The sequence below is a fragment of the Aquila chrysaetos genome, chromosome 24, assembly GCF_900496995.4.
Source record: "Aquila chrysaetos chrysaetos chromosome 24, bAquChr1.4, whole genome shotgun sequence".
Lineage (NCBI taxonomy): Eukaryota > Metazoa > Chordata > Aves > Accipitriformes > Accipitridae > Aquila > Aquila chrysaetos.
The window spans coordinates 14253497-14266315 of NC_044027.1; the positions used below are offsets into that span (position 1 = coordinate 14253497).

The 12819-nt window shown below is 50.9% G+C and overlaps 1 protein-coding gene across 1 annotated transcript in view; it reads left to right on the forward strand.

Annotated features, from left to right (window-relative positions):
* Positions 1 to 12819, forward strand: part of PTPA (protein phosphatase 2 phosphatase activator) — a 30400-nt gene that overhangs the window by 606 nt on the left and 16975 nt on the right. Inside the window, exons 2-6 of the mRNA XM_029999446.2 lie at positions 2063 to 2163; positions 3482 to 3568; positions 9951 to 10076; positions 10840 to 10957; positions 12497 to 12596. Of these exons, the coding sequence (XP_029855306.1) occupies positions 2063 to 2163; positions 3482 to 3568; positions 9951 to 10076; positions 10840 to 10957; positions 12497 to 12596 (532 nt within the window). The remainder of the gene's footprint in view (positions 1 to 2062; positions 2164 to 3481; positions 3569 to 9950; positions 10077 to 10839; positions 10958 to 12496; positions 12597 to 12819) is intronic.

Consider the following 12819-nt stretch of genomic DNA (forward strand, 5'->3'; position numbering starts at 1 on the left):
TCTGTCCTGTGAGGGCTGACGAGGGTGTGCGTGTCCGTCCTGCGCATCCCAGGGGCAAGGTGGTCGGGATTTAGGCTGCTGGAGCAGCTGGAGTTGGGGCTCCCTGTCATCTGTAGCCCGTGTTTTGGGACTCCGTTTCCCGTTGCTGAGATGGGTGATGTTTGCCGGTGTAGAAGGTCCGTCTCATGGCTGTGTTTGATTCCCCCTCCCCACACCACGAGAGTAAGACTAAAAGTGTCTCCTTTGTCCAAGTTGCTTTTCATCATAAAACTAACCCCTCATGCTCCTGTCTCCATCGCATCCTTGGTTTTGGACTTTTGCGTGTGTGTTTGTTTTGTAATATTGTAACCCCTGCAGCCCTCAGTGTGTTTCCTTCCTTGAGTATCTATGGTCTCGTCCCCGAGAGGAAATGCACAAAGTGTGTGTCAGAAGAAGTGATGGTTGAGAAGCAAACACAAAGACATGAAATGAGTTCTGTTATGAGACAGGTTGGGCTAATACCTGGATTCCCCAGTGCCAGACAGTGCCCTGGTCACATATCTGGTCTTTATGTATCACCGGTATTAATGGACAAGTCAGTGTTTGCCTTTTTACACCACTGCTCTGGAGTTTTTCATTGTTTTCATGTTATAAGCTCTTTTAAAATAAGAGCTCCATCATTATGATGCTAGTCATTGTGAGTTGTGTGCTGAATTTTCAGAAGAGGCACACGTGTCTTTCATTTAAATTCCTCTTGTGTAGTTCCTCTCGCCCTTGTACCTGGAAGTTTTACTGTAACTTACGTGTTGGAATGAACCAAATGCTGTAACACCCTAGGCAGTTGATGAGACTGCATTTGTTCTGTAGATGTGGAACTTGAAAGGCAGAGAAGTTAAATGACTTTCTAAGGTTATGTGACAAGTCTGCAGCAGACTCTGCGTGGTTCCTGGGACTTTGGATTTCTTTTTCCCTGATCTGCCTGCTAGACAGCACAGGTCTGTTGCAGAAAAGGCTGCTGACACTTCTGGCTAGTATTTTCTATGTAAATGCAGCTAATGATATTTTAAGGAGTTGGAGTTTGGTGATGTATGTTAGGGAGCCAGTGCCTGAGCTTGCTATAGTGTGGAGAGCAGTCGCTGAAGTGTTGCCAGGATGGCTGGTGCTGAACAAATGCCTTCAGATTTTCTAGAATTAAAAAGATGAACTGGGTGACTCTAACAGAATTCGTAAATTCACATTAGCAGTGGTGTGCTGCACTACCTTCTTGCTATTAAAAGTTGCACTTGTAGGGGCACAACGCAAATTACCTCTAACCTCATGGAGTGTTTCTGGCTCTGCAGTGTCCTATTGTGGGGCTGCCAGCTGAGAGCAGAACTCTGGAGAGTGTGGGGTGGGGGTCACCCTTACAGCAGGATTGGGTCCTTCGTTCAGATGCTGGGGAAAAGAGCCCCTCTAATGTGTTAACAACTTGCATTTGCATTAAATATTACATCCTGGGCTCTGAGAGAGCTTTAAAATTAAATGATCTTCATAGCTTCCACCTGGAAGAGGCTGTGTCCCAGTATCCTCCAAGCCCCTGTGCTGCCTGGACCAGGGGCTGTGGCTCTGGACTGCCATCTATTGAATTGCTCCAGCTTTGTCTTTGTAGGAGTTGTCCTTTTTAGAGGAATGCAGTTCAGGTGTAACACCCTAAAAACAAGGCACAGTTAGTTTGTTAGGAGAGCTCAGTGCTTCAGCATGACCTAAGGCTTGTCTTCACTAGACAGAAATAATTAAAGTAGCTGGATGTTGTCTTTGTTATCTCCTGCACCAGCCTCTCTGTCCAGATGGAAAATGCGTTTTAAGTTGTGAAAACAAATGTAATGCCACTTTCTGAAGCCTTGCAGTGTCCTTAGGAGTATATTTTCTGGGGATCGGGAGGATATTGTTTGGTGAGGAGGACTTGGTGAGATAACAGTGCAAGCTGGGATGGATTTGTTTGCTTTCTGTCTCTGGAGAAATGAATGTTGATTTCTAAGAAAGGAAGGTAGATGATTTCTTCTTCTTCACTGCTTCTATTTTACCACTTTTTTGCATCTCCCAGGCACCTCTGAGGAGGTGGCTCCTCCCCTCCAGCAGAGCTTCATGATCCCTAAAAAGGAGATAAACATGGTTTCTGACATGGCCAAGTGGAAGCGCTCTCAGGTATGGCTCGGGGGTCAGGGAAAACTGGTAAGTGCTTATGCTGTTTCAGTGGCAGCCAGGTCTGGTCTGGGAACAGCCACAAGGTAAAGCAGGTTTGGGCAAGTAATGGAAAATTAATTGATTTGTGTTTTAAAGCAGAAGAGTCACTGCCTGTTTGTAGGAAAATTACTTGGCAATGAGATGTGGGGTCTAGCAGCCAAATGCTCCAACAAAGGAGTGAGCCAGGAAGAGCCCAGAGGTTGAAGGAGACCAGAGATGCTTAAAAATTATTACTGCTCCCTCCCGACAAGCTAGATGAGAAGTTGGTAACTATTTCATCCTACCTAGCCTGTACATTATATCAAAACTGGATATACCCAGTGCTGTTTGGAACATGGTCCTGCTGCCTGGCCCTCTAATAGCACCAGGGTGGGTTGGTTCCTGGGGCCTTCCCACCTTGCTGGACTGGAAAGAGCTCTGGAGCCAAGGCCTTCAATTTGCTGGATAATTTTTGTTTACAATATGTGTGGAGCTGGTGGAACAGGCAGATTCTCCCCTCTCTCCCTTTGAGGGATTGGTGTGTTAGCCCAGACTTGTCCCACCTCTTAGGAGTAAGTTCTTGCTTGATGACTCATCTGTGATGTCTTAAGAGAAGCTTAAGTTATAGTCAGGTCTCAAGCAAACCTCTGAGTGCAGCTTCCTTTGTTAAGTCTCCTGCATTTAAGGACTTGCTCCTGGTCAGGATTTCTGTGCAAGAGGGGCCCAAAGAGAGAGAGAGGTGGCAGTGTGCTAGTCCGGTGTTTTCAAAGACTTAGACCTGTGGAGCTGCACTGGATATGATGCTTCAAAAGCCGCAAGTTTAAAGAGAAGAGCAGTGAGGATCCTGGGCTGTCTCCCACTTCTCCATCATGCATGAGCATGGGAGAAGAGTAGAAGGAGGAAAGGGGAGATAACAGCGCAGGTCTGGGAAAAACAGTGCAGAGCAGGGTGTCTAGGCACAGCTGAGACTCTGCAGAGCTGAGGAGTTTGAATTTGACCTGATAGGAGGCAGGGAGCTGAGGGAAGGATTTCGGGCAGAGTGCGAGGTTTTTTAGGATTCTCTTCTCTGTAATTTTTACAGTGATGCAGAGTTCTTGGTGCAATCGCCATCTGCCTCTGAGGTCTGCCAAAAATAGCAGTAACCTCACAGCAAGCCCTGCACCCTGGGTGTCTCCAAGAAAGCAGCGCTATGTGTTGGGAAAGGTTCCCTTGGTGTCCACGAGTGCTCCCATGCCATGTTGCTTGTTCAAACAGACCGTGGGTATTCACTAACGCCCTACTCTCTCGGGTGTGTTTGCAGGCATATGCAGATTACATGGGCTTCATCCTCACTCTGAATGAAGGTGTCAGGGGCAAGAAGCTGACCTGTGAATACAAAGTTTCAGAGGTAGGAGAAGAGTTTGGATCCCCTTGTTTCTCCTTTTCTGCCTTTTTCTTTTCTTTCTTTTGGTGGTTGGTTTTTTTTTTTTTTTTTTTTTTTTTGGCTCTACAGTGAATATTTCCTAGGCGAGGAACGAGTTGGCAGCTTATCTGTGAGCCAGGGAGAATAAATGTGGTTGGGTTATGCTTGGGGATGCAAATGTCAGCCTGCAATCCTCAGCCCAGGATGCAGAGGCTCTGTGTGTGCTTGCTGGATGGGAAATCAAGCAAGTTACAAGTAGAGAGAAGCTGGTAGTGACAAGGAGGATGCAGAAAGGACGTTTTGACCCTGTTTTCACAGTCTGGCTTCAACCAGTGATGTTTTGAAGATGTGATGTTCCCTCCTGGTTGCAGGCAAAAGGCTGAGATGTCTGTACCATTCCTGTTCTCCCACTGGCTTTTCTGTAGGACCTTGGGCAAGTCACTTGTCTCCCTGTTCCTAGGCTTCCTTGTTGCTCAGACTGTGTTAACAGCACCGATCTCCTCGGTCCACACTGTAGCTGAGCTGTGTGAGGTCTGGTTTGACAGCATGTGAGCTCAAGGCATGTCAGTAAGTGAACCTGCCTCACCAAGGGTTGTGCTGAGGGCTACGGAGCATGCAGGAGGGCTGGGGAGGTAGGTTTAGCCTGCGGGGCAGGATCACCCCTTCTGAGGTGTTAAGCAGAAAGGATCTATTTTTCCCCTTGCATTAATGTGACTGTCACCCGGTTCTGTCTGCTGCTGTGGCCAGTTTTAATGCCTATTCACTTTATCAGGGCATGGTGAGATTGTTTGGAGCCAGAGGGGAAGGGCAGGCATCCTCACTGGTGTTACTGCCTGGCCTCAGCCATGCTCAGTGTTGGCCTGAGGTCTCTCCGGTGCTGCCATGATCTGCAGAGCTTATGTTGGCCACCAGCTTAGCTTCTGTGTTGCATGCTGGATCCCCCTCCCTTGTTGTGCATTGCAATGGGGAGATTCTTGGCTACGTTTTTACTGTTCAAACTTATCGCGGCTATCCAAGAAAGCTGGGAATAGCCTAAAAAGATCTAGGCAGAATGGGAAGCAGGCTGTGTGTTTACAGCTTCATTCTGGGATGGGAAGGCAGTCTACAATGATCTTTAACCTAGTCATTTATGTTTGAAGCAGGCATGTTAAGGCCAGCCTTCCCTTCTAGGAGCCAGTGTGTGAATGAGAAACTTGCTTGTAGTTCATGGGGGCATCAGGGATAATGAGTCCCTCCCTAACAGGCTTTGTGTCCACCTTTTGTTCCTTCAATTCAGTAGAAACTGCTGTCAAATGCTGCTCTTGCTTTCCGCTGTTTGCATTTCACTTTTGAGTTTTGTCTCTGTCATGATCTCGCTCATTCCCAACCATTCACAGAGCAGTTCTAGGAAAACAAAGCATTAAAAATGAGCAAAACAAAGGTGGGGGGGGAACCCTCTTCTGCCACCCCCTTTGAGCTGTCGGCTATCTAGGAAAAGCTGTATCAGGGCTGCGTCTGTGCAGCAGATCCCTCTTGGAGGGAATATTTTCCATCCATGGTCCCAGTCCAGGTGACAAACAAGAGACACGATCCTGACTGCTTGGGAAGTGGCCGGGAACTTGCCTCATTCCCCTTGCGCTGAGGAGAGCAGAAGCCTGTGACTTGAGGCACAGGTGGAGCATCCCCAGGGTTGCCTTGTTGATGAGGTTGCCTGTTCACGCGGGTTCATTTGTAGATCAAACTGCTTATCTGTGCTTTTAAAGGCTCAGCCCCTTGTGGCCTCTGCTTGCATCTCTGCTCTGCTTTCTTCTCTTTTGCCGTACCTGCTGCTGATATGCTTTTGTGCCGTCCCATCTTCTTCCCTGATCAAATGCTGGGGACGCCTTCCTTTGGCAAATGACCTCCTGGAATCCTTTCTGCTGAATACATATCCTCTCTGCAACTTACTGGTATTGCTTTGCTGTGGGGAAAAAAAAGAAAGTATGGTCTACTCTGCTTTGAAAGAGACAGCTTAATGGTTTCCAGAGTAGCATGTGTCAATACCAAACTGTCTGCCGGAGCGAGAGCTGGATCCTTTGGGGGCTGAACCCCTTCTGAGACTTGCTGAGCTTGCTCTGCTCTTACTGAAAAATTGCATGGAGCTGTCTGGGGTTTTGCTGGAGGCATCTGACATGTAGTGATAGCTGAGCTGTTGTTTAGGACTCTGGCGTAGACACTATGTCTGGCACTATGTTGTATGACTGATAGGCTGTGACCTGCCTTCTCCTCCTGGAGGGAGTGCTTTTCACGTGGGGATCCATGCAGCAACTGCTGGGGGTGCAGCCTGGAGCAGTTTTTCAAAGCTGTGACTTTGATCAGAGGAGCAGTGCAGCAAGGAGGAGGTTAATTTTGGCCATGCAAGGAGCAGACCTTCCCTTCAAACAGTTTGCTGCAGTGGGGGAAATTGGCTGGCCTTGTGACTTGCTCTGGTTCTGGGAGGGAAGTGTGGGAAGAAGCAAATGCCCCGTTTTTAGCAGGTCCCCCCTCTGACAAGGCCTAAGGAGCCCACAGGGACAGGCTTTGGTCCCCGCGGGCAGCTCTGCTGCTGTGATGCCTTCTCAGCACCTCCGTCTGCCTGGCCCCTGCTCTTGAGAGATGCTGACAGGTCTCTGCTCTGCAGGAGGCTCTGTGGTTTGCCTTTGGGACCGATGGCAGACTCAGGGTCAAGGGGATGCAAAATCAGCACAATGAGAAGAGCAAGGAGAGCAGGGGGGAGGCTGCCCTTGCTTTGATCACTGGAAAGGTAAAGCAAAAATAGAGCTGAAAAACCCAGCCAAGCAAAACAAGGCTGCAGTGGTGCTGATGGTTGTGTTCCCGTAAGCTCTGCTCTTCCCCTCCTTCTCCCCCACTGGGGTCAGCCCTGGATGCACAAGTTTCCTCTGCTGGACAATGGGAAGCTGCTTCCTAGTAACCCCCTTTTCAAAGGGCCTTGAGCCCAAAACGAGCCGCATCTCTTTAATTATTTACTGGCATGGCTGAGCCAGCAGCTGGGTCCTGCTCTCCCGTGTTCAGTGGGGCTAGGCTTTTTAATCCCTTTAAAGCAAGTGAGTGGGGAAGGGGAGGTTTGACTCTCGTGCTCCCCAAGGCCTGCGGGCAGATCTGGGGAGGGGGAAGGAGCCAGTCCTTGCCAGCCATTTATCCGTGCAGCACTGAGTGCTTGCTGAGAGGGGTTTGAAATACGGTGGCTGCTCATAATGAGCTGCTGGTGCCGGCGGATAAATCACCAGCACGATTTAATTATTTAATGCAACCCAGTGCTGGGGATGCTGTTGCTTAATTGGAGGGGAATGCAGTAGCAAGGAAGGAGTAGAGCTGAGTCCAAACCTGGCCCAGTGCAGTGGGGAGATGCCTGGTTTCTGCAGCGTTTTGGGCAGCGGGGAGCTGAAGGCAGAGGGCGTCATGCTGCCTCAGTCCACTTGAATCTGGGGCACTTGTCCATTAGTGGCTCCAGCTTGCAGCCTCACCAGGGCACCCAGAGATTCTGCCCCTCCCTGTGTCCCTTGGCACTTGGGTCTTGTGTTCCTGGTGCGCTCAGGTCTTGTCCTCTATCCCAGCCTCTAGCCTGGCTCAGTGGCCAAGTGTCAAGGTCCTGTGGGGTGGGTGGATACTCCTCTGCCCGATTCTGCTTCCCACTGGCTGATCCCACCATGTCCTTGGCATGGCACCTTGGGAGCTGCTGTCTGTAGAAGGCTGTATCTGCCATGAGACCCTTCCTTCTGGGAGTGGAGAGCGTGGGGAGTGATGTGCAGCTGGTTCAGCGGCAGCACAGCTCTGCCATGCCTGTCTCTCCACCCGCCCTCTTCAAGTGGCACTTCAAGGGCTAGAAACTTGCTGGGCTCGGCTGTTTTCTTGTCCTCCCGGCAGGCAGCGTGAAGAATTGAACCACAGCCCAGGAGACCAGCCAGCTTCACATGGTCGATGCCTCCAGCAAAGTCAAACCAGCCGCTGCTTCTGCTGTCCTCTTTGTCCCCTTGAAGGAGGAATCCCCTCTCGAGACAGAGGAGCCTACATTGCCCGGGGCCTGGCCAGCTGCTGTGGTGGCTGACGGCTCTCTGGCTGCTTGGAGTCAGGCGAGGAGGATTCCAGAGCCTCTGGCAGGCTTGACCGGTTGTCGGCAGAGCCTCCTAAAACTGGAGCTGCTTAAAGTGCTGCCTATGGTGTTGCCTCTTGGTGCGTGGGGTATAGCCGTTCCCCAGCTGTACGAGCAAGGCATGGAGGAGGTTGCATGCATTGGACAGCCCTGGTCCTAACAGTACAGCTTGAGACATCATGCTGTATCACCTGTTGCAGCTGCCTTCTTTTCCTTCATGGCCACAGCAGTGCCACCTCCAGTCACACTCATACATCCTGCGCAGGTTCCTCATTTTCTCCTTCCAGCACTAGGTATAAGAAAGATGGCTCTGTTGTCTTGCTCTTGCTGTTGTCTTCCCATCAGCTTTGTGTCTGTATTGAGACATTTCTGTGAATGCTGAGAGCTTCTCATGCTTGCTCTGATGAGGCCACTGGTGGGCAAACCAGCCTACCTCTTCCCCCAGTGTTGTGGTTTAACCCCAGCCAGCAACTAAGCACCATGCAGCTGCTCTATCACTCCCTGCCTCAGCTAGACAGGGAAGAGAAAATATAACAAAAGGCTTGTGGGTCGAGATAAGGACAGGGAGAGATCACTCAACCAATTACCGTCACAGGTAAAACAGACTCGACTTGGGGAAAATTAACTTAATTTATTGCCAATCAAACCAGAGTAGGGTAATGAGAAATAAAACCAAATCTTAAAACACCTTCCCCCCACCCCTCCCTTCTTCCCGGGCACAGCTTCACTCCCGAATACCTACCCCCCCGCAGCAGCGCACGGGGATGGGGAATGGGGGTTACGGTCAGTTCATCACAGGTTGTCTCTGCCGCTCCTTCCTCTTCAGGGGCAGGACTCCTCGCTCCTCCCCTGCTCCAGTGTGGGGTCCCTCCCACAGGAGACAGTTCTCTGTGAACTTCTCCAATGTGAGTCCTTACCACAGGCTGCAGTTCTTCACAAACTGCTCCAGCGTGGGTCCCTTCCACAGAGTGCAGTCCTTCAGGAGCACACTGCTCCAGCGTGGGTCCCCCACGGGGTCACACGTCCTGCCAGCAAAGCTGCTCCAGTGTGGGCTCCTCTCTCCATGGGGCCACAGGTCCTGCCAGGAGCCTGCTCCACCGTGGGCTTCCCGTGGGGTCACAGCCTCCTTTGGACATCCACCTGCTCCAGTGTGGGGTCCTCCCCGGGCTGCAGGTGGAGATCTGCTCCACTGTGGGCCTCCATGGGCTGCAGGGGACAGCCTGCCTCACCATGGTCTTCCCCACGGGCTGCAGGGGAATCTCTGCTCCAGCACCTGGAGCACCTCCTCCCCCTCCTTCTTCACTGACCTGGGGGTCTGCAGGGTTGTTTCTCTTACATATTCTCACTCCTCTCTCTGGCTGCAGTTTCTGTGCCAGAGCAACTTTTTTTCCATTCTTAAATATGTTATCCCAGAGGCGCTACCACTGTTGCTGATTGCCTTGGCCTTGGCCAGCAGTGGGTCTGTCTTGGAGCCGGCTGGCATTGGCTCTGTCAGACATGGGGGAAGCTTCTAGCAGCTTCTCACAGAAGCCACCCCTGTAACCCCCTCCTCCCCTGCTACCAAAACCTTGCCACGCAAACCCAATACACCTAGATAGCCACGGGATTGGAGCTGCTGTGGCAGTCTGGCTGGTATGAGTTTGAAGCAACACGAATGACGCTGAGAAGGTTGACTTGTGATTTGGCCCTGCTGTGCTGGGTGCTGTACAAATGCTAACACTATCACTGCTAATCCTGGCTCCTAAGAGATACTTCAGGACAAAGATTAGAGGCCTTGAGAAGGGCCTCTAAATCACATCATCAGCCACTGGTGAGGATATACAGTAAGTGCTGTGCTGTGTCCTGTGGGGGGATACAGGACCCTCAAGATGCAGAGCCTGAGTTTTGTGTTGGAGATCCCTGAATTGTGTAGCACTTCCTTGCTTCTCAGTCCTCTATGCCCTACAGCTAGAAGCTTGCTGTAGCTCTTCTCCCAGAGGTTTTAGAGCATAGTGCTGTTACAGCTCATGAAAGACTGTGTGGGCGACTGGAGAGCCTGCCTCGGGCTGGGCTTTGTACTGGACTGATCTTCTGAGGGGAAGGATGGCTTTCCCGGCCCCTCTGCATTTCTGGGAGGGTTGGCACATTGTGTTTCTGCTTGCTGCCCTTGGGAAGGATGGTGTTGGCTTTAATGACTCCAATCCAGGGCAGAGATGTCAGAGCCTGAGGGACTGCTCTGTTTTATGTCACCGTGACCCCTCATCTTCTTTGTCTCTGTAGCCCATTGAAAAGCTGGTGGCTCTTCTGAACACCCTTGACAGATGGATCGATGAAACCCCGCCAGTGGATCAACCTTCTCGCTTTGGGAACAAAGCCTTCAGGACCTGGTATGCCAAACTAGACCAGGTGAGCATGTCTTTCACGTGTAGTGTTACACGCAGCTCCTACAGAAGGGCAGTGTGCCCAGCGGGGGTAGCAGAATGGCTCTGTCATTGTGTGGCAGCTGAACAGCCTACAGAGGAATTGCTCAGATAAGCTGTGAAGGATCCACCTCTTGATATGCATCACTCTACCCCTGATCTGGTGCTGTCTTCTCCTCTTATGAGAGCATATGGTCCATGTAAATGCTCTTGCCTGGGTCTCCAAGTCCTGGATGAGCCATGAGGGCCCTCCAAGCCCAAGGAACTCCTGTGCTCTGTAACTCCTCACTGTGTCTTCTAGCTGATGGGTGATACAGAAAATCAGGAAGGTTGTGAAACTGATTGACTTCCTTCAGCTCAGAGCACTTGCTCTGCACTGAACTCTGGAGGTGGTGCAGGCACAGTCCCAGCAGCAATGAGCTTGCAGGTGGTCTGCTCTATTAATGCTTTTGTCCTGGAGGTGACTCGGTGGGTAACTGGGTTGATGTACTTGGATGGTGAAGCTTTTTTTTCCTGCAGGATGCGTGTGGCCTGGATAAGTGTTAGGACAAGCTCTCCCTGGATTGCTCCACCTCTGGAGATGACTTCTTCAACAGGAGAATTTGCTCCTCTGTCATGCTGGGTCTGGCCATTGTAGGAGCGCACCATTGCAGCTCCCACTCTGCAACAGTGTCTGAGCAGAGGGTGACCTGTTCCTGGGGACTGTGACAGATCTGCACTCACTTGAGGGAGTCTTTTGTGTCTTTCAGGAAGCAGAAAAGTTGGTCGCAACAGTGATTCCCAAGCATTTGGCTGATGCTGCACCAGAAGTGGCCGTGTACCTGAAGGAGTCCGTGGGGAACTCCACCCGCATTGACTATGGCACAGGTAGCTGCGCATGCACGCTGGCCAAGGCTGGACTCCCTGTGGTCGTGACTCTTTGGAGCCTGGTGTTGCATTTATTTAAATATGTTATTGCCACTATTTTTAGTGCCAGCTTGAAACAAACGCCTGCCTTCTAGGGCCTCCTCACCCCTATGTCCAGTGTGGGCTATGACCAAGAGAGCTGGGGCTGGGAGCAGGGCTGTGCTAGAGCTATGACACCGTTTTCATGTGTCATCCCAGGAATTGTGAACTGAGCTGTGCAAGCTGTTCTGGGATAAGCTGTAGGAGCTGCTTTACTGCATACAGCAGTCTTGCACCTGCTGATCTGCCATCGGCAGTTTAGAGGGATAAAATACAATTGCTTGAATTGGAATTAGAGTGGGAACCAAGTTCGTGTTCAGTGGGAGGTGTCTTGAGGTCTGGTGCTCCCTAGAAGTGACATCACTGCTTACAGAGTGACTTTGAAATCTGAAGGTAGAAGCATTTTGCACCTAAGGAGATACTGAATTGCAGGTTCAAGTAACCACACTGGCTTCAATTAGACCTAAATCCAGAATCATCTACATGCTCTGCTCCTCTGTCTGGAGGACAGGTGTGCGCTCACCAAAAGGCAGGAGAGCAGGACGCTGTGGGTGCAAGGAAATGTGACTTTGGACCTGGGCAGGGAGAGGAAGAGGAGGACGTGGGTAAAAGGATGAAGAGCTAGAGGCTGTGCAGTGCTTGCCAGGAAAGCTGCGGCTTGCCGGCACCAGGGGGAGATGTTGTCTTTGGAAAGAGACCCACTGGCTGGGGTTTTGTCAGCTCAGGGAAGGAAATTCAGCCTTTCCTCCCCTCCTGTGTGTCCCAAGCCAGAGGCCTATGTCCTAGCTCACAGTGGCCAGACCACAGGTGCACTTTGTTCCTACACTGGGAGCTGTGCTTCTTCATAGAGTGGAGCTGCTGATTTTGTACTCTGCCTTCTTCTGTGGTCCCTTCCACTAAAAGACGTTTCTGGGTTTGCTGGTTATTTCTTTTCCTTGATGTTAGCTGGAGGACCAAGCTGCAGAGGCTCAGCCTGAGATCCCAGTACCTTCTGGGACAGACTGTTTCCGGCAGCGTCATGGGATCTGCATCCTTCCAACACAGAGATATTTTTGAAGCGGGAGGAAATCTGTTTACTTGCAGATGTGAGGTTCTCTCGCATCCCCCAAGCAGATGACTCTGTGGTGCTCCACTTCCCCTGCTGTGCCAAGCTCCTGGGAGAGGCCCTGCCTTGCTCCCAGCATGCCCAGTGTTGGAGCTGTTTTTCCTCAAAAAGTTGTCTTTTCTCAAAGTTTAAATTCATAAATCACCTTATGAATGTCTAGAAGATATACTTTGGGTGGGTGCTGCATGGGGATGAAATATTGTCAGCTCATGGCGTTAATAGGGGCAATAGGGTTGCGGCTCCTGAGATGGGACTGTGACCACTGTGATTTCTGAAGAGCTGTTGTGGTGTCCGCAGAAAGGTTGTCCTGGGGACTAGAGACACCAGTGTCATGCCTCTTTGTCTTTTAACTCTAGGGCACGAAGCTGCATTTGCAGCCTTTCTCTGCTGCCTCTGCAAAATCGGTGTGCTCAGAGTGGATGACCAGATGGCCATCGTCTTTAAAGTATTTAACAGGTGAGGTAATGGAAGGAGAAGGGCTGGAACCCTTGGGCTGTTTGGGGGCAGGTCCCTGACAGTGTCCGCTTTCAGCTGTCTGAGATGTGTGAGGTGTTACTGCCTGTTCTGTATGCCAGACTCCTCCTGTAGTCTGGGCTTATTGTGCCCCCTTTCTTCCACTCATCCGCACCCATGTGAGAGTAAGAAATTTTAAGAGCAGTCTCCTCCTGGGGTGTGAGCT